The sequence below is a fragment of the Athene noctua genome, chromosome 5, assembly GCF_965140245.1.
Source record: "Athene noctua chromosome 5, bAthNoc1.hap1.1, whole genome shotgun sequence".
NCBI lineage: Eukaryota > Metazoa > Chordata > Aves > Strigiformes > Strigidae > Athene > Athene noctua.
Window position 1 is genome coordinate 41,061,603 of NC_134041.1, and position 25,393 is coordinate 41,086,995.

A 25,393-nucleotide genomic window follows, 5' to 3' on the forward strand; every position below is an offset into this window, starting at 1 on the left:
TAAAACCCTTTTGGAATTTGTTGCATTGTGAATTTTGAAATGTGAACCACTTTCTAATGAATCAAAACTGATAGTCACACTTGTTTCTGACAAATATTCAAATGTACTCAAAATGTTAATTTTTAGAAGATACTAACCAGGAAAGAGAAGATATAGTATTTCCCTTGAGGAATGTGTGGTCTACAGAATGATTAAAAAAGATGGAACTGTTGAGTTGAGCTCCAGTCATCTATTTGCTTTTACATACTTCAGTTTACTGATTTTTTTTTTTTTTTTCCAACCATGTATTCTTAACATTAAAATCCCACAGCAACATAAGAACAGATGGATATGGAAAAATTTTAATTGTAACTTGGTTGTCTGTAATGTAAATATCTTGAATATTCTTAGTTCTTAATATTCTTAATGTAAATATCTTGAATTATCTAGTGGAAATATAGAATAAAAATACTTCTGTAACAACATGAGATGATGCAGTACTATGCAAGAATAAATAAAAAAATGGTGAAAATATCTTGTGGAAAAGATTGGCCATATCAAAGACTGCTGTGAATCATGATGGTAGATTTTAATCCTCTGGTTCTAAACAGTGATCCGTCTCAACCTGTGCACTATACCTAAGCACTTTTTCATATTATAGACTAGTTAAATCTGGTTTTCATTGTAATGTGTTTCAAACATTTGGTGGTTATTGGTGCAGTAGCATGCTAATTCATCTCAGCTGGGGTCTTTTGGGTTTTGGGGAAGGAAAGTATTTTCTTACTCTATAGGAATTGCATGCTTTTGATAACGATTTAATCAGTGCTTAACCATATGTCAGTGTTTTATAAAGAAAGCTGTGTGTATGTGAGGAAAAAAATGGATGCGATGGATCTCTCTTTTTCTTTCCTTTTTCCTTTTTTCTTTGTTGTTTGTTGGTTTTTTGTTGTTGTTGTTTTTTAACCCACTGCTATTCTCATTCTGTTTCTGTCCCCTGTACACCCTTGACTTCATTGCTACTCTCATGGCTGCTGTTGAAATGAGAAACAAAATGAAACACTTGATTGTGATGGCAGCTGCTGTCAGTTACCATCTCCTTTAGGAACATCCCCACTATCTTCAGAACCTATTCAAGGAGGAATATCTAAAGAAGGCAGGTTCACCAGAGGCTTAAAGTGGAGAAGAGGTGCCAAAGCCTGCTATTCACAACTCCACAACAAAGCCTGTTTCAAGGCTGCCTATGGAGGCACAGTTTTTACTGCCTCTTCTGTTGCTGGTATGCGAACAATAAAATGTGGATGTTTATATGGTTAAATAAAGAGGTTGCAAAGTGTAATGAGGTCTATCTGCTACTCCAGACCACCTGGAATGCTTATTTAAGGCATGTCTGTGCTGGCACCGGTAGCTGAACTGTAACGTTAAAGTTGTCCTCACTGAACCTTCTTGTCTGACAAGTGGTACTGATAGGGAGGCAGCATTATCATCTGCTGTGCTACTCTGATACATACAGGTGAGAGAAGACTGAGGGGAAATCCCAGCTCTGACAGGCAGGTGACTTTCCAAGCAGGACAGGTCTTGTCTCATTTATTGGCTTGGTCACCCCTCTTGGGTAGGAGGCCACTATTTCCCCTCAGCAGCTCTGACCTGTGCTGTCCAATATGCCATGTTCTACTTCTTCAGTGTCGTAGTCTTGTTTTCTTTTGTATTCTCTCCTGTCACTGTCTGAGTGGACTAGGGCATTGTATCTGCATTTGGAGTAGCATGTCGGACATTAAATGCATTTGCTGAATTTTTAGCCTGTGTCTGTTCTGCAGACTCCAGGGAGGTGTGCTGCACTCCATTAAGCTCAGCGTGCACTCTCATGTAGCTCTAATGCTACCGTTTGCTGGTAGGAGTGTGATTTCAGTCTTTTGTAGATACATCGTCAGTGCAGTAAGCTTTAAAACTTTTTCCAGAATTGATGCAGCCAATAGCGTTTGAGTGCCTCTGTTGTGGGCATTTTTTTTCTCCTTATAATTGATCTTATGGTGAATATTTGGCTTATGAAAATCTTCCCCCTACTAATATCTGCCTGGCTGTCACTAGCGCCTCAAGTTCTTTGTATGCTTACTGCAGTTGCTTGCTTGGTAACCCAGACATACTGACTTCAAAATGGCTTAGCTATGACCTTTTAAGTCATTAGCCACTCTGTGACTTGCTAGAGCCTGCAGCAGATGCAGTTGCTTTCTCCCAAAATAATAATCTTGAAAAGTCTAAGAGGCTCATCTAGCATGTTGATACCCTTACTATGTAGGAAAAATCCTCTCTAGACTCTAAAATTGATTTAGTCTCCAAACAGGGCCAGTCTTCAAGGAATTACATAAAAGATGAGGCCAGAAGGATTCCCTAAGAATATCTGTGTCTAAGCAAACAAACTCCTTCAGCACTGCAAAGTACCATGTGTCGAGGCAAGTCTGCCTCATCCCTCTGTCAAGCCACAGCAGAGGCTTGAGGACACTGTCTCCTCCTTGCCCTGCCATGACCATGAGAGAAGGAAAACTAGTAGCATTCATGCCCTGCAGAGGAAGCAACGAGGGAGAGAGAGAGAGGAATGTGTGCCATAATTGCTTCCAGATGAGTTCCTTTTTTTTTCCAGCATTCTTTGCTTTAGCTCCCAGGTAGAGTGGGCAGTTGTATGCATGAGCACCCTGGTATATATATATACAACTTTTTGGTTGTATGTAGTTACACGTGTTACTTTTACTATTAGGAAACTTAAGCAATGTTTCCCTGTTTGTGTGTCAGCGACAGGGCTGCTCATACACACTCTGGCAGTGTCTGTGCCAGTGGAGGAGGTTATCAGCCTGTTGCTGCCATTATCACAGCTGAAGGTTACTTCTAGGGAGGGATGAAAGTTCCTGTGGGTGGTGCAGCTGTAACCAGAAGAGGCATGAAGTTTACCCCTGGGGATTTCTGCAAGGAATCATTTTTGTAAATAGTTCATAGGTAACAGACTCAATACAGGAGAGCACTTAAGGACATACTTAATTGCATTGTTTAAATGAGGGCATAGGTGCGGTTTCTTTTTCATATCTGTGTGTTTGTTTTCTGAAAAATGCAGTCTGTGGTTCAAATCTATTCTTAAACGATACTGTTAATTTCTCCACCCCCTCTTCTGAGGTCCTATCAGTGCTTGGCACTTTTAAAAGTTGTCTGGTTAAGCTATTACCTTTGTGAAAACTTGTACGTTTCTGGAAAGATCCTGTATAGATGCACACAGAATATTTGCTCCAATATGTCCAGTTTTGGAGAGGGGCCTCACTCACTCTGCAATGGATTCAACATTTTTTTATGTCTGCAGCACTGGCAGTGTGCTAGTAGCATTCACCAGTTCTAATGATCTTCCTCTAATTGCAGATATACTGAAGAGGACTTAGGCCTGAAATCTGTAGGTAACGGAGACCTACATCTCTCTCACTGAACAGAATCTTGGACTCTGTGCCTACAGAATAAATATATATATATGTTTAATATGGAATTACTGCTGGCAGCAGGATTTCCTGCTCTATGGTACTTTGGAGAGTTTTTTTTTTTCTTACTTTTGCTTTCTTAAATGTAGTGTTGGGCAAAAAATAAACTCACCAAGGAGACAAGGAATCTTCAAATAAATGACTTAGCTTAGATATGCCTTTTCTATTATTGTTTCAAGTAACAATCACTGTAAACAGAAAGATAGCAGCTTGGATACAAGCCCTCTTCTGTATGAAAGTACATGTAGTTTTTTTCCATTGTAACAGCATAAAGCTGTATTTAAAGCCCTTCTCTGGCCTGCCTTAATGAAACCATCTTGGCATGTTTTTTTCTGCTGTTTTCTCTGAAGGGGGGATACTTTAGAGACTGAATTTTGAAGCATGCTACAAAGAGCAATATAAGGGGAGTTCATTTTTTAGGGCTTAGTTGGGGAGTATGCGTCTACTTTCAAGGTTGAAAGGAGGTTACTTGAGCGTTATGCCAGGTTTCATACCAAGTAACGTGAATCATTTTTTCTAGAGCTAGCTGGTTTGAAACAGTCAAATCTCATAATGCTACTTGAATTTCAAAGGAGGTGTGTTGAGTATTGACTCCCACATAGTCTGAGTTTAGATGACTGTATCTCTTGCAATCCTTAAGAGCATTAGATGTGAGCTGGTTTCTAAGTTGCAGAAAAAGGGGGCTCATAAGTTTTCCTAATTAATTATGATTTATAGCATTTAATATGGAGAAGAGCATATGAGGACATATTAAGTAACCATAACTCCTTCAATCAGTTGCTGGTTTAGGTCTTGAACGGTAACAGGAGCTGCTTTTTGAGAAGAGCATTCCAACTATTTTGTTTCTTGTTAGAAAAAGAAGTTTGGTCCTTGTCAATATGCTAGGGCTTAGGAATCAGAAGTATATTCAGAGAAGAGAGCTTTACGAGATTAACTTGTACATGGGTGAGTTTAGAAAAGGTAGATAGTACAGCGAGAGGGGAAAAAGCCTTTGGACTTTGGTATGTTACTTCTGTGCTTGGTATCACAAAGGACTAGCCTAAATGTGGCCTTTTTTTTTCCTGAGCTGTAAATAGCACAACCCATTGGTGTGATTGTGGTTGTGTTTGTGTTGAGGTTGCTTTCTTCCTTGTGTGCCTAACTCTCCTGCTGTGTAGCAGTAAGCTAGAACTGTTAAACCCCTTTGTCCTTGTTTAAAAGTTTCTGTGGAGTAGGAAAGATACGTGGCCTTAACTGTACCATTAGCACTGAAGCAGATTAGGTCATATTTAAACTACATTTATGGATGGGTGTAGGTACATGTGTGTTCTTCATGACTTGTACTAAAAGCAGTTTGAACCATACTACTTGTTTGTTATGGACGAAGTTTGAATTGCTAGAAAAAAGCTCAGGTTAGGCACGTGATGGACGCTCTCATCACCTGCACTTCCAGGCGTGCCCCCTGCTGCTTCTGCAGAAGAAATACCCAGTTGCAAGATACAGTTAGTTAATGAAAGGACTGGATGCATTAAGAGGCTTATTGTGAGGAATTAATGCTTGCTTTCCTTGTTACCTGGTAGATTTCTAGTCTTCTGAATGTCAGTTTTGAATACCTGTAGTTGCTCTTTCCTTTGTTCTTCCACGTAGGTTTCTTTGACATGGCCTCTTTACAAACATAATGAAGTAGTTACTTTGATTTAATTCCAAAAATTAAATTAAAATTTAAATATAGCATTTAGTTGTAGAGTTAATAATGCTATTTTTAAAATTTTATTTGCCATTCATGTTACCTGACTGTACAGTTATTTGACGAAATAGTATTCTATAAAGCTCTGTGTATAGCTGTGTGAACTAAAGAAAGTTTGAATTTCTTAATTGTCATCATTGCAAACTTAGTAATGCAAGTGTTGCTGATTGAGAATGCGTTTGTAGGGATCTAGTAGTTACCACCTTCATCCCACAACAGTTTCTTGCTTTTGACTGCATTGCATGTGGGTATTTTCTGAACATAATTTCCTTTCACTTAAATCTTCTAGGGCCAGTTGCATATGTCAGATGTTGTCATACTTCAGAAATCTGAGGATACTTGCAAAGCGTATGGAATATAGCTTGATGTAAAGAATTGCCTCCAGATATGGAAATAACTTTGCAAAGTGAGCTTTCCTTGGAAGGAGTGCTGCGTAAGAAAATGGACACCCAGCAAATCTTTCTTCAGACATTAAGAACTGGTTACTGTGCTAGGAAAAATAGATGTGAATATATTATTATCTGGAGTACTATTTCTGTTAAAGCATAATGAAGGGGAAGGATATTTTAAGAGGTGTCTGTCCTAGTCCAAACAGTGATGTGACTGGGTGTATCATCGGTCTATCCCTTTTTCCTTTGGAATAAAAATGGATGTGTAATACTTCATTTTTTTTTAAAGAATTGTCCCTCAACTCTCAACTTAGTGATGTTTTTAAAAATTTTGTACCCCAGCATTAAAGGGGATTGGGATGGATTTTTCTGGGTGACTTGTCATATTTCACAATATTTTTTTCTTCAGTTGTAATGAGCCATACCACCCTTCAATTACAGTCTAGGAGTCATCCAGATCATGTCTCTGCTGATTTAGTGTTGATATCTAGAGCTGCCCAGTTAGTCCTTCACGTACCATGCATTTACAACACAGAAGAGCTTAAACAGTCAGTATCAGCTTCAGCAGGTTTGAAGTATGTGTTCCTGTGGATAGAGACTATTCATAGCAAGAACAATATACTTGGACAATTCCTTAACTTCTTTGCCAAGATGCCTTAACTTCTTATCTGCTCTATACTTGGCAATAAAACTTAGAAAATGGACCAGAAGGTCTCAGTAGTGGCACCAAGAATGACAATTTCTAAATATCTGCAGATGAAAACCAATCATTAGATACAGGGCAGATGAGAAACTTTTTAGAAATAGGTGAGTCTGAGTTACCACAATCTATTTGAACAGTGTTGAGGAATAGGTATCAGGGATCAGGTTAGGTGTAAGGGTAGGCAGATTTGGGATGTGCTTTGAGCACTGATATAGAGAATAAAAAGTGAAGTTTATGGATGCTCCCTGGGTGAGATAGATGGGTGATATGCTGATGTGCTTTAACTGCCACGTGTGTACAGGAAGATGAACCTGTAGCTGCTCCCTGTTGGATATGGCATCTTGTCAATGGTTGTAGGGACAAAGAGCACTGTACTCAAGATTATGTGGGTCCCTGAAGACCTGATGCTTTCTGGTGACTACCATCACTGCACTGCCCGGCTGAAGAAGCCTTGGGCCCTTCAGCAATACCTGGAATATCCAGCGAAGAGTCAGGATGACATTTTGATGGTTGCTGTGCAGATAGAGTGGTGAAGGAGCATGTGCTTGCCAAGTGGATTTAGGCCCCAGGTTATCCAATTTCCTTTCCTAGAGGGAAAGGGATTGGTGAACATCCTCTACCACATTTTAGTCATCTGTAAGGTTTAATGAGAATTTACATCTCTCTGCCTAATAAACGAAATTCATTATATGCTCTTATTAGTAAGTAATCTAGATTAAGAAGATAACTTTAAGAGAAACAGAGTTTGAGATTGCAGGAAGCTTGTTAAAAAAGTAAAATGCTGTTGTTTTTTCTCCTTTTTTTTTTTTTCCTTTTCTTTGGCTTATCATACATAATCGAAACAAATGTAATGTCCCTGATGGCTAGAAGTGAGAAAAAAAGAATGGATAAACTAGGTTTTTTACCAGTGGAACAGAGATGGGGTTTCCTAGAATAGGTTAATTGGCATTGTTAAAGGAGCTATGTTAAAATTAATTCATAAAAATTATTTTTGTATTTGATAAGGTAGTCAACTATAGTACCACATCTTGCTTGTAGAACAGAAAACAGCACTGCTGCACTGATAATAATGCAAGGACTGCCTATATCCACATGAGTTTAAACACGTGACAGTTTGTTTCACCTACCTGCACTGCGGTTTTACTAAGACTTGACTTTAAATACAGCTTTTTCCTATCTGTACTAAATGCTGAGGCTAAAGAATCTGGAGCCATTTATTCTTTTTTTCTGCTTTTTGAGTGTCATCCTACAAAAATAGGCATCTCTTGTAAGAAAGTTAGCAGTGAAGGCAGTGCATGCAGCTCTACAAACTAAAAGTTTTTCTTTTGCCACAATCTCAGTAATATAAATTTGCATACTGATATTTTCAAAGTAGCTAAGTATGTTGCTGTTAGCCTTAAAATAACTGTTGAAAACTCATCACCCATTTCACTGCACTACCTTATGGAAATTCAGGGCTGTACGAGCATGGTCATTTTCTGTTGCAGTTCTCAGCTGAAATGGAGTGTTGGAGACATATGACTTGTCAACACAAAATGCACTCACTAAAGCAGAGTTAAAAGCCATCCCAGTCAAAAAACAAAAATACAAAGGTTAAAGTGGTTGTTTCTGGTCAAGAACCTGAACTGCTGCAGGACTTCTTGAATAAGTAATAGCAGCAGCAATTATGATAGTATTTTTGGTCCTACTGCTCCAGCAGATATATTTAGTCACTTCTGATGTGGTTTCACAGACTTCTAGAGATTAAATTAGTAATTTTATAAATTGCAAAGAAAAAAATGAAAGATTGAAAGATACCAAGAGGTATTATTTCTAGCTGATCTGATATAGCTGACCTAGGGTGTGGTTTTGTTTTTTAAGTAGTAAAAAGTTTTTGTACCTCTTTGCTTCCAATTACCAGTTGGTAATAGCTTCTATCCTGCTAATAAAGCTTCATGGTAATTTGGCTCTTAAAAATGGCTTCTGTCCCATCTCTTTAAGGCACTATTAGAGCACCATGTCCATGGCAAAATAGCTTGAATGATGAAGCACCATTATAATGTGTGTTTTGTGATTCAAGCTATGTAAATTCAGATCTAAAAATTTTTAGTCTTTTTTGTGCTTCTTTGTGTTAAAAGAGCATGATTTGACCCAATTCTCAGAATTCAGTAAACAAGAACAAATAACGCTAATAACCTATGTGGACAGCAGCAAGTTTGTCCTAATGATAAAGGAGTAATGTAGAAACATGGACTACCTTGTTTTCTTCTTTCTTGCCCTTTCCTCTTATCTTTCTCATTGCCACTTTTCTGCTCTGTTTATTGAAGGCACCAATGTCTGCTTCCTTTCATAATTCACATTGTAGTATGATGCATAATAGTCTAGTGACTTAGATTTCTCTTAAAGGTACTTTGTAAATTCTTTTCAGTATAACTCACTGTATTGCTTCCTGGCTAAAGAAAAAAATATATCAATGAGGGTACACTTAGGAGTACATATTTAGAAATATTGATCCATGGGTTTATTCTACTGTGAAGCATTTTAAACAGATGTTGCTAAGAAAATAAAAATTTTAAAGATATTAATGTCTGGTGTTGTTTTTAACAGCTGAAGATTAATTGCTATGCTTGACTGTATGACAGACAACTAGTAATTTAATCATCTGAACACAGGGCTTCTTTACTGATGTCTCTGCCTTCCAGCAGGTTACTTAATTTTTCTGAATCTGAACCTGCACAGAAATTGTCATACTAAATCAGAATCAGCCTGACTTGTTACTCTGTCACCAGTGCTGGTTTCTACTAAATGTTTCAGGGAAAGGTGCCAAAGTCCTTGTTCAAGTGTGTTCTGTCCTTAACAAGAGTTTTAATCGCTTAGAATTGAAAGATGGCTTAAGCACTAATGTATCTTATCTTTTCCAAAATCACACTTTAATATTAATATATTAATATTTCATGAATAGGTTGTTGTAAAATGCTTTCCCTATTGTAAAAGGAAAATAGACTTACTGACCTTCACTGTCTCTGTGAAGCTGTTAGACTGAGACATCTGGGAAATAAAAATTTAAAAAATCAAGCACCTAAAAATTTATAAAAACACTTTAATGTTAATTTAGTTTTCATGCTGTCCTAAAAAAAAGAGGATTTTATGCTGCAGGGCACAGTATTAAGGAAATGTAAGTGTGCAGAATAAGTAATAAAGCCATGTTTAAAAGCAGATGGGAAAGAGACAGCAATCTTCTGCTGGTATGATACGTTGCTACTGCTTTACCTTTACTGCTAAGTTTGTACCTTTGTTCTTGGAGTTATTTATTCAACAAGGCCAAGTGCCAGGTCCTGCACTTGCACCACAGCAACCCCATGCATGGCTACAGGCTTGGGGAGGTGTGGCTGGAGCTGTCTTGAAGAGAAGGATCTGGGGGTTCTAATTGACAAGCAGCTGAACATGAGCCAGCAGTGTGCCCAGGTGGCCAAGAATACCAACGGCATCCTGGCTTGTATTAGAAATAGTATGACCAGCAGAAGTAGGGAGGTGATAGTCCCCCTGTACTCTGCACTGCTGAGGCCACACCTTGAGTATTGTGTCCAGTTTGGGGCACCTCAATACGAGAGAGATCTCAAGGTGCTGGAGTGAGTGCAGAGGAGGGCAACGAAGCTGGTGAAGGGCCTGGAGGATAAATTCTATGAGGAGAGATTGAAGGAGCTGGGACTGTTTAGTTTGAGGAGGAGAAGGCTGAGGGGAGACCTCATCACTCTCTACAACTCCCTGAAAGGTCATTGTAGAGAGGTTAGTGCTGGTCTCTCCTCACAGATACTAGCGATAGAACAAGAGGGAATGGCTTTAAATTGCAACAGAGGTGGATTAGACTAGACATTAGGAAGAAATTTTTAACAGAGAGTGGTCAGACAGCGGAATAGGCTGCCCAGGGAGGTGGTGGAGTCACCATCCCTGGATGTGTTTAACGGTCGTTTGGATAAGATGTTGGGGGATATGGTGTAGGGGAGAACTTTGCAGAGTAGGGCTGATGGTTGGACTCAGTGATCCCAAGGGTCTCTTCCAACCTGAATGATTCTGTGATATCATTAAAGGTAAATGACTGTGAAACATCTGAAATAAATATGACATGGGTGGAAGCAAATACCCACTTGAAGGTTTTGTGTGAGGTCAGAATTTAGCATCTGAACACCACACAACTAGCAAGGAATGACTGTGTCTTATGTTTTCTGACAAACCTGACTGCATAGGCTGCCAAGAAAAGAATAGCTTCAGAGATAGAGCATGACAGATCCATGTGATCTTAAGCTGCTTGGGCAATTTTGTTATAAAGGCAATGAGAACAGTGTAATCTGGGTCATTTCCAGTTTAAATTAAACTTTTTGGCTCCCCCACAGAAAGTAGGAGCACTGCCAAAGTCAGTTTGGTTTGGTGCAGAGATGTGGATAAACAAATGTTTGTCATGCTGCCCTCTCATCCGGTGTGTTGGACCTCCATCAGAAAAATCATTTGCTGACAAGAAGTTGAATCAGCTGGCAGTCACTGTACCGGGAAGGGAGGGGGAGAAAGAGCAGAGTTTAATTAACAATGGAAATTTGCAGCAGAGGAGCACATAGAGTTGTTTAATGTCACCCTTAAAAGCAGAGATGTAGCAAAAGAAATTTGTGCAGGCAAAGTGCTCCTTCTAGGCTCAGGTCTACAATGAGCTAAGTGTTTCTGTTTAGGAAACATGCTTAATTTAGGGGTCAGCCTTACTGCGAATGGTAATGCAAGCCTTAAAGATTGGTGCCGTGCCAAGAACTGTGCCCCTAAGACCAGAGCACACCCCATCTTGTGGGATGAAACATCTAACGCTCCTTGGATTAAACCCTGGTTCTTCACAGACTGAAACAGATTCAGTATACCTGCCTCTTTGGCCCTGAGCTGAAGGTGTGTATCTGAGGGAGTAATTTTTCTTATTCCTACATAGTAATTTAGTTAACATAGCAAATTTTGGAAGATGAAATAATCTGCTTTCATTTTTATTATAGATAAAATTTTGTAAATATTTGAGAGTAAAAGGTATATTTTGAACAAATAAATAAATTCACTGAAAGTGTGCGCGCAGTGAATTTTGGAAAGCCGATGCCTTGTGTCTTTATTTGCCACTACAGCCCCCTTGAATACACTATGCTTTAGAGCCATGAGCAGAGCCTGTGTATGTACATGTATTTGTGTGAAAGAGGATTGAGGAGGTTCTGTGCAGCTGTAGCAATCCTGATATTCAACTTATCTCCAAATAATGAGGTTGGAACACAATGTGTTTTTCTCAGAAGTCATTCAATAATTTAGCATTTAGTCCTAGAAGATATTTTACTTTATCCTTTGTGCTGCTTTCTTACAGAAGGTACCAAGTGCAAGCTTGTTTTGGAGGTTTTACTTAGAGATTATCTGGCTTGTCTTTTTTAGTCTCTCCTTGAAGTACAGGTGACGCCTAGTGTTACATGGTGATTCACAAGTCCAACTTCAGAAAGACAGAAGAGAAAAAGGCTCTGTTTTAATTTGTGCTAATAATTTAATTCCATCAATCTAGATTTGGCATTGCTGATGAGGAAATTACTTGGTTAGACAGTTGGTGTCTTAAGACATAACTTTTTTTTTTTCCCCGCTCCACCATCATTGTCTGTCTTAACAAGGAAAATAGCTATCACTGTTTCTGTGTAGACATTGTGTGAAAGATGGAGGCAAACTAGAATACAGTTCCTCAGCTGTCCTTGGAGGTGGCTTCCATACTTAAGCGACTAGATCTTTTCCTCAATTTGTGAGTTTTAAAAGTGGTCTTCATGTGATCTGACTAATAAAGACAGTAACAACTTAAGGAAATTTGACTTGCACTAATTGTTGAAAGTAGGAGGAAATGGAATTCTTAATATTCTCAATTATATAGCGTTGCATTTTCTAAATCCCTGTGCTCTGCCGAAGCTGTTTAATACAGCCAGGAACTGATTCAAAGCTTTAATCTCGATGAGCAAAAAAGAAATGCCTCAAAAGCAAGTCTGCCATGCAGACAGGATGCCTGTGCTCCTTTTCCTCTCTGTACAAATGTGTACCTTTAAAAGACAAGTCACACTTTTTTTTTTTTCATTTAAATTAAGTATGAGTAGTATCTACTGTGTTTCTCGGAATCCTGTCATTTCAAGTTGTAATTTTGAACTTAAAGAATATGTCAGCAATTGTTACAAGTCACTGAACTGAAATCAAATATAGCAAGTTTTTATACCAACGTACTTTGGTATGTGAGGTGAATACTAGTGGAAAAATATGCAAGACACATATTTGGAAAAGTGTGGTGAAAGGCATGTAAACCCTTAGGTGTGAAGCACTTTCAACATTTAACCTAAAAAATTAGTCGTGGCTTCTTGTTGGGTTTGTGTTCTGATCTTATTTTTTGTGCAATTTGACAACATGGACAGTCAGAAAGTTTTAAGAATTTGAAATAAAATGGAAAATTGCTTAGGGCAGGTGGTTTTGCAACAAATTTCTTAAAATGCTGTGGTTGTATAGCTCATGAATAAACAGGGTGTTATAGTACCTTTGGTTGTAGAAACTAGATTCTGCCTTTTGCCTTGACTTTTTGCCTGTATCTGAATTCGTGTTGGGTGATTTTGAGTGTTTTCAGTTATGTGAGGAGACATCCTATAGAGTGGGGAAACGCTATCTTGGAGCATTCTCCAGTAATACTGAGGTATTGCTAGTTTGATCAAGCAGAATACGTAAAGTACAATGATACTTTAGCCTGAACTGAATACGTGGATGTGCATCAGTCCACTACCTGAAGATGAATTTTAATATTGTGAAAGCTATGTAGAGTCCTCTGGTTATTGTTTCTGATGGTTACTAATACTGCTTCTGATGACGGGCATGGCATGTGTTCAGATAATGGTCTCATGTCCTCTGTAGTTTAAAAACAAACCAAAACCAAACATACCCACAGCCTTGGAAGCCAAACAAATGCTACTAGATTTTCTTTTTTTTAAAGGTTTTTTTTTCATTAGAAGTGAAGAATTATGAATGAGTCAGACGATTCCTCGCCTCTTCAGAGTTGTACGCTTTCTTGTGATAACATGCTATGCATGCTGGATCTTGCATTTAAAATCTGATCTAATGTTTTACAGACATTTCTGGGGAGAGTCACATGTCTCCATTGATGAAGTCAGCTTCACAGAAGTTTTCTATCTATTCCAGGGAGCAGAATCTAACTCATTTTGAGTCCTGGCTCTGGCTTTTAAGACAGGAAAAGAAAGCAGAGAGGATCAGTGCTTCCTGAAGATAAATAAAAGGAAGATCAACCAAGATGAGAGTTGGAGTCTTTTCTTATTCCACTCTTAAAAAGAAGTGAATGCAGCTAACAATCATAAAAATTTGCTTAGGTATGAGACTCCTATGTAATCTTTTAGAGGAACTGGGCAATTTTGCCTTAAATTGCCAAGTGAAATGAAGTGTCACTTCCTGGCACGAGATTCTGTTGTGTTTTGAGTCCCATGCAGTTTTGATACAATCTCAGTACACATCGTCTATCATAAAGATTTCCTACTTTGTTTAATATATTGATTTATGTTTTTCAGTTTCCCTTACGATTCTAATTCTTCTAGTCCAAGCTACAAGAAGTACTGCAAATCATATGAGTTTGGACTATGCAGAGAATTTGGTTTTATTTAATGAAGAAATTATTTTGCTTTTAATAAGCGTTAATGAAATAGGAACACAAATTGTTATGTGAAAATGTATGAAATGGAAGCAAAAATGTGCAGATTTTTTTCTGAAGCCAGTGTGTCATTGGCATGCTTGTTGTATGTTTTATTTAAAAATTAGAACAAAAATCCCAACTTGTATGCCATACAATAAACTAGAATTACTTGTCACCAATATATTTTGATAATTTTTCACAGGGATTTGTCAGCTTAAACAGTCTGCTTCAAGATTCCGTTCCTTTTTTGGTACTTATTTTCTGCGATGTCTACTAGTAAAACTGGAGAATTTGCTTGGAGGGAGTTTTTCTTACATTCAAATACTTGTTTAAATTTGCTTTTGCCCAGATATCACTTATTTTATCAAATATAGGAGCCTAATTTTTTTGTCAAGATAAATAAACACACCCCCTTGAAGTTGGGTCTGTGTCACTTCTGCTAGCTGAAGATAGGGCCCTAAATGTGTTTGTTTTTTTCAATTCACTTTTCTTTATATTGTTGATGTTGTTAAGAAACTCATTTTATCACATCTTGTCTTTCCTTCAGTTAACACCATGGTGATTACAGATGTCATGTCTTTTCCTAGTAAGAAGCATAGGAGATGAGCAAAAACCAGGACTTCTTTCTTATTTTCAAGTCTGTCCTTTCTTTAACCTGTTTCAAAGGTAGATCCATGCATTTAATATCACAATGCTTCTCAGCTTTTATTTCTTGATTGCAAAGAGACTGGAAGAAACAAATACTGAAACATAAGAAAGTGGACTATAGGAAAGGCAGCTCCTGAAATTACTGAAACTGTCTTGGAGCATGGCTGTTGTGAAGACAGGTCTCATGTTCTGGCTGGTGCTGAAAAGGGACCAGATTTCAAATCGCTTTTGCACGTAATAACTCCCTGTCTTTACTGCGGCATGCTTATTCTGTTTGTGAGAGACGGTGGAGCTGTTTAGTTTGTAAGGTTTTGAAGTAGGACCTGTTTTTCTAGTTCTTCTGGTAAGTAAAATCTAGCATACTTCTAAAATAACTAAAATAAAAGGTGCCTCTGACTGGTGATCTATTCATACATGAAGAAACTTACTGTCATCAGTATTAGCAGATAGCTCTGTAGGTCCTTGCTTTTAAGGTCGGATACAGAAATTTGCAAATGGACGCAAGCAAAATTTATTTACTAATGAAATTAAATTTCTAAGTCTGAAGAAAGTTGGAGGATGAGAATATAAATCAGTTACACAATGTAATAGGAACTGTATTAGTTCAATATTTTGCTGAACTCGTTTTTACCATTTCATCCAAAATTATTTTCTGCTTGGTGCACAGTGCAATGTTAATTTACAAATTATACTTTTCCTATTAGATTATGTGTTAGTGACGTGTGTTTTCTCTAATGTAGTGTGTTTGACATCTACAGTATCAAGAAAATGAATGGGTAGCTTGGTTTGGGGACAGGAAAAGGAAAAAAGTAATATGGACTTTATTTTTCTAATTTTAGGGTCGACTTACAGTGTGCTGTCCATAATGCCTTCTGATTCTGAAAGCAGCAGTTCTCTGAGTAGCATTGGTGAGTAAAGTGTTTATCTTACAGCTTGATGACTATATCTTTTGTGAGCTGGAAGAAGAAGTTTTTAAGGTTGCCTTTGGGAAGGGTAGAGGAATTCCAGTCATAAAATCAAAGAAGTTGAACTGTAAGTTTTAAACATGCTTCTTCACTGGGAAAAAGTGTGCCCATTTTGTGTAGTGCAAGTTTCATGGCTGTATGTAGTTGTTGCCAATAAAATTGGTTACATTTGCACACATTAAATGAGGTAACTACACTTTGATTTACTTAGCAAAATGATGTAAAAATGGCAACATCAGGCTCATACAAGTCTATGCATATAAAAATATATAGACATCCACATGTGTATGTATATATTTATGTAGATGTGAAAATTGTAGTTGGAGTCAAAAACATCATAGAAATACATTATTAGCCAAGGTCATAGCCTTTTAAACTTTTGAAGGTGGCTGCAAACTTTAACCCATTTTTCTCCTGCATGCAATGAATTACTTAATTTTCTCTGTTTTTCAAGTCGCTGAGAAAAACAAAATACTCAAAAAAAAAAATATATAATAGAGGTATAAGAATTGTGGGCAAAACACTTCTAACAACAAGGTGATCTTGGAATAACTGTTAGCTGTCAGTGTTCCTCTTCTTTACTCATACAAGTAACTTCTATTGTGAAATCTCTGTAAAAGTTATTTGCCTTGGATAGGGAATGTAGGCTCTTGCATATTTAAAGTTCTAGTGTTGTGTCGAGCATCTGTAAACTTCTGTGACAGCACCAGGCAAGTCAGTTGTCTGTTTAAGGATGTGGGTAGACATCTGTTGCAGTCATTGAGTTGAACTTTTAACTTCAGCATGCAGGAACAAGATTTTAGGGTTGGCTGAACTATTTGCTGAAAATACAGGAAGATGTGACATGTTAGTTTGATTTTTATCAAGATCACAGTTCTGTGCTATTACCTAAAGGAAGGGTATGTTTTAATTTGCTGTAAATAAATTGATGCTGTAAATAGGAAGAAAAAAGTTCCTAAATTTTTAGGACAACGAGACTCCAAAAAGACTGCCGAAGAGGGAAGTTCTTCTAAGCTGAATTGCGCTAAGTTTGTGAAATAATTGGATGAAGTGATGCCTGAGATAGGAGAAGATGCAGGTGGTCCTTTCTAGTTCTGCGTTCCTGATTGTCAAAAGGAAAGATACACTTAAACCTTTTTTTTTTTTCCTCCAGTTTTTGTAACTGGGAATGACTGTATCTGACCTTTTATAAATTTGAAAGTAAAGGTAGCTAGATGAACAGCTACTGTTTGCCATTACAAAGAATTTTTGCTTTAACAGTGACCACTTGCAAGCTACAGATACATGGCCTCTATTTTATTATTTTTCTATGGCATAGTACCTTATGCAGGTGTGGGATTCCTGTTTCTGGACGCTTATTTAGAATTTATTATGTTACTTTTGAGACATCCATTATTGCCATGTATGAGTCGGAACCGAATTCTTTTCAAGCTATGTTTTGTTCATGTTTTAAAACATTGAAGTTCATACTGAACCCTGATCTGAGTATTTTACCTAAAGGGCTGTCCTTGGAAATGTTTTATGCCTTTGGTGTGTGCAGTGATTAAAGATATTTATAACTTAAAAATTAAATGACCTGTTATTAAAGAAAACTTGTGATTTAGTATTCTCCGTAGTTTTTTATTCAAATGATTGAAGTTAGGTATTTAATATTTAATACATTAATGGCCAGGGGAATTCTTTGTTTAAAGCTGGCATGTTTGTTTTATAGTCTTATTATAGACTTGTTATTAATGAGTATCTTTTTTCCTCAATCATTTTCTTTACCTCACATCTTGTTCTGCAAGATACAATATTTTTAATGTGATCTAATATCAATAGCAAAATTTCTTAATAACCAACATATCCTAATAGACATGTTAGCAAGTCACTTCAAAGCTGCAGTCAGATTAATAGTGTCTGATTTGTTGAATGACAAACCATCATAACTGAAACTGTTTGCATGCCAGCTCCCCAAAGGCTTCATATACTTATTTGAATGAAATCCCAACAAATACTGGGTTGCTATAGCATTTCAGAAATTTAACATACATCTCCCCTCTGCTCTGTCCCCATCTCACTGGAATACATTTTCACAAGAGAAATTCTTTGGAGTGGAAATTATAAGTTCAGCCTGTGAAATTAATGCATCAGTGAAAAAAGGTAAATAGTTTATGGTTTGGAGACAGTGTAAGCTTGGAATATGTTTAGTTTGATAGTTATATGTACACACACATGTATATAAAGGAATATTTCATTTCCCCACTCACATGGACCTTCCTCATGGGGCAGAAAAGGGATCTATGTTACTGTTCTCGAGTTTAAAATACTGATTTTCATTAAGATTTTAAAAAATTTTATTTCTGGTCTAGCTTCTGTTTGTCAAGTAGCTCAGAAACACATTTACGCATTTGACCTTTCAGAAGAAATGAGAAAGGTATTGGGGCCACTAATTAAGTCCAGATAAAGAAGCAGAGTGAATCTTAGCCTTTTTGAACTAGGAGAGATTATACAATGTTTTATTTGTAGTCTTTGGACTCCATAGTTCATAAAAGTAGCTAGAGAAGGATATGTCAGTGTGCTTCATCGTTTCTTCCCAACCTTAATCACCCTAGCTATTGTTCAAGGTGGTTTCTGCTGCCAGCATTCTTAACTAAACAATCTTTTTCTGAAATACTTCCAAGTAAGCCAGGATGTTGTGAAATTGAGATGATTCTATATGTTTGAGTTAATTTATGTATGAGTTAATTTATGAACGTGATGCATATAACGGTGGGCTTATTTTCCAGAAGACCCTGATATGAGAACTAGATTTAAATAGTACTAAGATGACTGTTCTTGAAAGGTAGTTCTAAGGAAGTATGGGCTCAGTCTCAGTCAAATAAATAAAACATGTTGTTCGGATTTGGAAAGGAAAAGGGAAGGATGAGAGAACACGATTTTATTACTGTATGAACCAGTGGTGTGCCCAAGTCGGGTGTATTTGCAGTTCTGATTCTTCCATTGAAAGATAAGAAGGCAGCAAGCTTGGAGAGTAGCAGCAGGGGTGAACAATTATGGAGCAGCTTCTGTACGGGAAACAACTGGATATGCTGGGGTTCTCTAAGTCTTCAATAACGTTGTAGCCCTAATAAGAGGAGAGCAAGGAGTGATATAACTTGCATAATGTGACTCAGGGAAGAGTTTAGGGTTAGTCTATCCTGACTACTGTGATATCATGCAAGCTTTTATTCTCTTTCCCTCCCTAGATGGACTTGCAGGGCATGAGAGATGCAACAAGAATGAGCTTCCAGCCTCATGTGCATGTGGTAGAATAAGCAGTTGAGGGGAAGCCAGTTTTCCCACCTGTGTAGCAGCCAGGGTAGCAACCTTGGAGAAGAAACTCCTCTTTGTGAGTTTGTCTGCCTTGTCCATAGGTGTATCTACATTTTTTCTTTTGTATCTGTATGTAAATAAAAATACAGAATATGACAGGTCATTGCTCTTTACAGGTTGTTCTTGTGTATTTTCCTTACCATTCAAAATTGGTTTAGATGTCAATATTTTATTTTTTTCCTTAGTCTTCCTTCCTTTTCATGCCTGTGTATTAATAAAGTTTATGATGTGCATGTAAAATAGGTAGTTTTGATGGTACTGAGGGCAAATATTTGCTGTTAATTTCCAAAAGAGGTACAATATAAACTTCTGTAATCCTTGCATCCTACCATTGTGCTTCAGCCCCACCTTCTTTCCCCCAAAGGAACAAATCCTTGTTAAATCATCGTGTTCTTTCCATATTTTCTTTCTCTTTGCTCTTGGCTAACAACAAAGATTTTTATGTGTAAATAAAAGCATCCTTCATCTGCCCACTCCCCATGCTGGGCAGACTCTCTATATGGAGCTACAATCCTGCATCTCTGACATCAGAATAATTATTTATGGAGATTCAGTGCCTGGCCTGCCAAGCACAGAACAGTGTCACTTAGGAATTGGATAGAAACCAGTAACATAGCTATACATGACAGTTGCTGGCTAGTCTCCTACTTGACCAGTCATGATAATGCGGAAGAAGAGAACAGAGAATAAAGACCCCCTTTTAAAAAAAAAAAAAAAAAAAAAAAAAAGCCAATTTGTATAGTGCACTCAGTCATTTGATATTTATAATTTTGAAGATAAATGCTCACTAAACACTAAATTGAACTTAAACGACAGTCCTGGTCACCTGGCTCTAGCTGCTCCTCCTTAAACAGGAGTGTTGGACTAGATGTTCTTTCTGTATCCCAGCAGATAATTTTCTGTATATCTAAGAAAAGATGGAAGGCCTGTGTTCTAAAAGATTATCTGCAGATGATACAATACAGCCAAATATCACCCTGCTTATATAGTGCTTCAGCTTGAAATCATCAAATTGGTGTGCTATGGGAAATAGTAACACAGTGCCCTTGTTAGTTCCGGTGCCTTCCTCAGTTATCTACTCCAAATTTCCATCTTTTTTATTTTTTACTTTCCTTGCTCTTTTCTTCCAAAATCAAGCTCCTTTCTTCCTTTTGACAATAGCCAGGTAAGTTATTGTTCTGGCCCATGATGCCTAAAAAAGCCTCTGTAAATTGACTTACATGGTGTGTTTCAAGACTTTTGATACACAGTACTGCATTTAGAGCCTCCAGGAACACATACTGACCTAAGCAATATGATGCTATGACAGGATTATAGTTTCTGGAATCAAGCCATTTTTTTAATCTACTCTAGTACCATAATGAAACTTCAGAGTTTTCCTCCAGTGCTTTAAAAATGTGATTCTTACTCTCCTCCTCAATGCACAGGGGTTTCTTTGGTTTGGTTTGGGTTTTTTAACATTTTTTTAACGGAAATGAGCATATTGCGTGCAGGAGTCAGGCTATGGCTCAGAGGATAGCTTCCATTATGCTTTTTCATTATGAGCTTTTAACATAAAGGCATTACATACTATTCCATTCTTTGAAAATATGGTAAGATCCTAATGAGAGGATTTTTGAAACGCAGAAGGCCTTCCGTTTTTCCACATGTATAATTTCCTTCTTTCTGCAGCAGGATCTATTTGCATTGTTTTGATTACAGCTGTCACTCTGGTATCCTCTTCATTCCACATAGCATATTATTACTTTTAACAGACTTTTATTGTTCCTGCTGTTCAATTCTTTGCAAATGGTATCACCTTTTTAGACATAAGTGGTTTTTCTTGCTCTTTACTGTTCATAGCACTGTGCTATCTTTTCCTGTGGGAATTTACTTAACAGTCTGTAACAAACATCACCACTGGCACGACAATTTTATGACTTTTTCTTTTAGCCATCAGGTGGTCTTATATCTGTCCCCACCAAGCTTGTCCAACTTTGACTTCAACTGACATTATTTCCTTGCTTAACACTTCGTGGGTTTATCAGCCTGACAGGCTACTTACAAATAGTTTTCCACTAATTGCAATTCAAATAACTTAATCTGAGAGCCTTAATTCTTACTCCAAAGCAAATGTTACCCCCTTCTCATCAGATGATAGTTCCTTCCTGACAATGTGTAGTCTTTCATTCCCCATTTTCATGTTGGCCATTTTGACAACTGTCCTTTTATGTTGTTGTGATTTCAGTTTATTTCTACAGCTGTATATAACAAAGAAATTGTTTTCACTATTCATGGGAAGTGTTCAGATGTAGGTGTGGTTTATGATACTCTGTCAGTCAAAGATAAACACTCCTTCCTAGACTGAAAGTGATTGATTTATACTGTCCTCCGTGTGTCGTCGTTCCCCCCCGCCCCCCATCTTATAGGAATCTCTTGTTATATTTCTTGCTTTTTTTACTGACACAAACACAAAATTTTTATTTGGTAAAGATACCTGAACAGTCAACGAATACTGACAGAGGAAAAAGTGACAGTATTACACCTGCTGAAAGGCAACAAATGAATGAGAAGTTCTAGGAACACTACCAGTACAGCACATCAGAATTGTTTTCTGTACTGCAGTGATTGCCTTCTATATTCTACCTCCTCGCCCATCAGTCTGTCTATTCAGAAGTAATTTTCCTGTAAAATTTGGCCTCAATGATTGAATTAAACCTCTTTTTGTAGATTTATTTTCTAAGTAATTTTTTTCTCATTTGATCTGAGTAGTATCTGTTTAATTTATTGGAAACAAGACTTTTAACTTAGGAAATAAACTCTCTTGCACAAACTTAAAGTAACTTCAATCTCCTTTTATTTTACCCTATTTATGAATCATGTAGATACCCCTAGGATTAATCCTTAATCTCTTTACCTAATTGTTGGTGTGTGCATTAATAACCATCTTTTAAGTAATAAGCACTCTGAATAGCTTTAGTATTATCACTGACTTTGATGGCATCCATTTTCAGGCAGCTATGGGTTGACATGTAGTCATGCAGAGTGTTCTCTTAACTTCTGTCACTTCAGAGGTACCCAAGAATTACTCAGTGGATTTGGTACCCTGTTCTAAAAAAACCCACAACAGTAACAACAGAAAAGTTAACTTTGCTGATGTATATTGATGCAATCTTGGAGGAGGGGCATTGGCCTTTTTTGGCTTTTGTTTGGGTAGGTTTGTTTGATGGGGTGTTTTGTTTTGGTTTGGTTTGGTTTTTTAAACGTTTTGTATAATGAATCTGTTTGAGTTACTACTTTTGTCTCTTAAGGGTTCTGCATAGATAGGGCTTGAGAACCACTGATGAAGAGCTGAACATTTCATGGTATTTTGTTTGCTATAATATCTTCGTAACATTAGTCAGATCTGGATGAATTTCCAAAGATTTGGTCGGTCTATAATGATTTGAATGGAAATACAGTGTGTGTGAATATCCATCTCCTGCACTGCAGACAGCATGTCTGGAACACGGTGTCTTTCACTACTCCCTGGGGCCTTTTACCAGCCTGTGCATTCAGGAAATCCTTTTGGTGTCAGCAGTCGTCTTTTGGGGCTATAAAAACAGTATGGTGAGATGATGCTCGCAGCTCCTCTGAAGATGATGTGAAGGAACAAGCACTGGTGGAGTCTCATCCCCTTGGTTGGTGTGCAGCGGTTGACCCTAGTCATTGTACCCCTTGGGTTCAAATTGGATACTTTTGACTAGGTTATGCTTTCAGTGGATGGTTGTAAGCCTGACAAATGTAGGGTTGGAGCTTTCCCACCAGGGAGCTCCTGAATGTTCAAACACAGGAACTTCAGCTGTATTTTCCTTTGTCGTGGTAACAGGTTTTACTCTCCATTGTATTTTAGCTCAGCAAAGTTCTGCAAGGACTTTTTGAATTAACTTATCTGCCCTCTTTTCCCCCTCCTTGCTATTTTTGAGTATTAGGTTGTAGATTTCCTTTCACGTTGATCTTTCTAGGACCACTGTTCAGTTCTTTCTGAAGTCTTAAACTTGCTGAAGTTGAAAGTTTGTGTTACATGCTGGTGGGTTTGTTTTGCTTGTTATATTCTGCATTAAAACAAATATCAAAGTGCTACTCATTCTTTTGTCCTTGCATGTTACATGATCCTCACTGCTTTCATAACCTGTTAGGTTTTCTGTCTGTCAGATGAAACTGTTTCCACAATTTGTTATTTTACTTTCCAGTTTCCTTTCCTCAATGTATTGCTGCTTGGTTTTACTCCTGTTTTATTTCACCTGCATGCAATTCTTCTGTTTTGTGGTCTCTGCTATTTCAAGACCACTTCAGAAGATACATGTGAAGAAATGTATCTGAACGTAACTTCTGATATGTAATCCTGTTCTAGTTCTCATAAATTATTGAAATAAAGTAAATATTTTAGCATGCATTTTCCTACAGCAGGCATAAGTCTTTACTCCCCACCCCTTCCTGAGCTGGGGGAGGAAACCCTGTTGATCGTGTTTTGCAATACACCTTGCAAGTCTTTATAATTTTTTTTTTCCCATGATTTACAAGGCCATAAAGAAATAGTATTTTGAACATCCTTGTTGATTTTATTTTTTATGAAAGAAAGCACTGAAGAAGGCTTGACTGTACAATGAATAGTCTCCTGTTTGTTTGCAAGCAAGAACTAGCCCGAATTTATGAGTTAAAGAAAATTATTGTAAAATTCAGGCATTCCTTTAGCTTGTGACAGATTGCCTTTTGAATTAGTTGAACCTGTCATACAAGTGTATTTCTCAGGTTAATGAGTTTATTAAAAATATGTTAATAGCATTTCTTAAAAGTAGCTGTTTATGCATTGGTACCCATTTTCCCACCTCAACATTATATTGATTCATCATTATGGTACATCTCGGTCAAGTTAAGTTTCCCAGTTTCCCAGCTGTGTTTCTCTTACAATGTTATCTTTTCTTTTTTTTCCAAAAAGTTGCTACCCCATCCCCAAGTACAGAGCTAACTGAGCAATGCTTTCTGTGTGGCTGTATTATCTCTTCCATCATTGATGATTAGAGTAATCATCAAGAATTCTATTTAGTATGTATTACAGTAATGGATCTTCATGGTTTCTGCAAAGTCCAGCATTTGGACTATAATTATGAAAGATATGGTTGCTCCAGCTTCTCTTTTTAAAGCTTTTCTTTTATGCAATGTATGATGGAATTCCTGCAAAATCTTGCTTTAGATTAAGGCAATGCATACTCAGGACTTAATACATCTACAGCATTATGGGCAAAATGCGTTTTGCCCACACGGTACATCCCTGCTGACTGCTGTTTCAGGAGCTGGTGAAGCACACCTACCTGGAGGCTGACCAGGGAGGTGACTTCCATATGGCTGCGTACTCAGAGCCCAAGTGCAGCTCATGTGAAGAGTGAGTAGTGAGGCTTACAGAAGCAGGTGAATGAGTTGCACTTGGCAGGATGTGCAGTAAATACGTTTCCACAAATCCAGGTTGTCTGAGAAAGCAGATGAGTTGCTGAAAGGTGGCATAATTTGGATAATGGAGATTTAGCCTTTAGGCTTGTACATTTTAAGACCAGTTTGACTGGTTAAAGTACAGAAAGGAAGTACTGTTGTGTAAAGTGTGCAGTCACATGGGAAAAAAAAAATACAAAGCTGGAAGCACAGGTTACTTCCCTTCTACTGCATCAGGATGTCAGATGCAGTAAAAGGCTTTTAGCATTCAAGTATAAAAGTCCCTTTAAAGGAAATGAAGAATATCAAATTTTTCTGATGAAGGAGGAGTTTACTGAAATATTTTGATTCCTGTTTGTTGGGGGTTTTTAAGATATACAAATCTGATTTAACATTTATGAGACCTTTTGTACAACTAATGAAAATGTAAGGTTATTAGTAAATCAAGCAAACATAAACTTTTTGGGCTTCTTTTAAGGGTAAGAAGGAGAATATCTAGAGCATATTGATCTCTGTTTTTATAGCACTTAAAAGGCATACATCTCTTGGCTGATATTAGGCATTGACAACAACATAATTGCATTTGAGATGAAAGTACTTGTTGATGTATTGGTAAAAAGTGTCAATAATAACCGGTTTTGGTAGTAAGACAAATGGCTTCACATTAGTCAAGAAAGCTTCTTTCCTAGGGCTTAATTAGCTTATCTTTATTTAAAGCAGTCTTGTCTTGCTTGGCACAGTTTTGGGACTGCGTGCACAAATGTTCTCCTCAGATTGTCACGGGGATGCTGTCAAAGCTTTGGGGGGAAAAGAGGTGGAGAAGCAGATGTATAATTCTTGTCTCCTACTGCTGTGTTTTATATTCCTAGAGCAGCTGTTGCATGATTGTGTAGGACTTCTGTAGCAGTCACTGTCCATGGGACTGCTGCTGGGTTTAACACTGATATTAGTGATGGACTATTGTTAATCCAATGCC

The 25,393-nt window shown here is 37.5% G+C and overlaps 1 protein-coding gene across 2 annotated transcripts in view; it reads left to right on the plus strand.

Annotated features, from left to right (window-relative positions):
* DLG5 (discs large MAGUK scaffold protein 5) overlaps nt 1-25,393 on the plus strand; it is a 112,058-nt gene that overhangs the window by 27,553 nt on the left and 59,112 nt on the right. For both annotated transcript variants that reach the window (XM_074907154.1, XM_074907155.1), the window contains exon 2: nt 15,493-15,561. In XM_074907154.1, the coding sequence (XP_074763255.1) occupies nt 15,493-15,561 (69 nt within the window). The remainder of the gene's footprint in view (nt 1-15,492; nt 15,562-25,393) is intronic.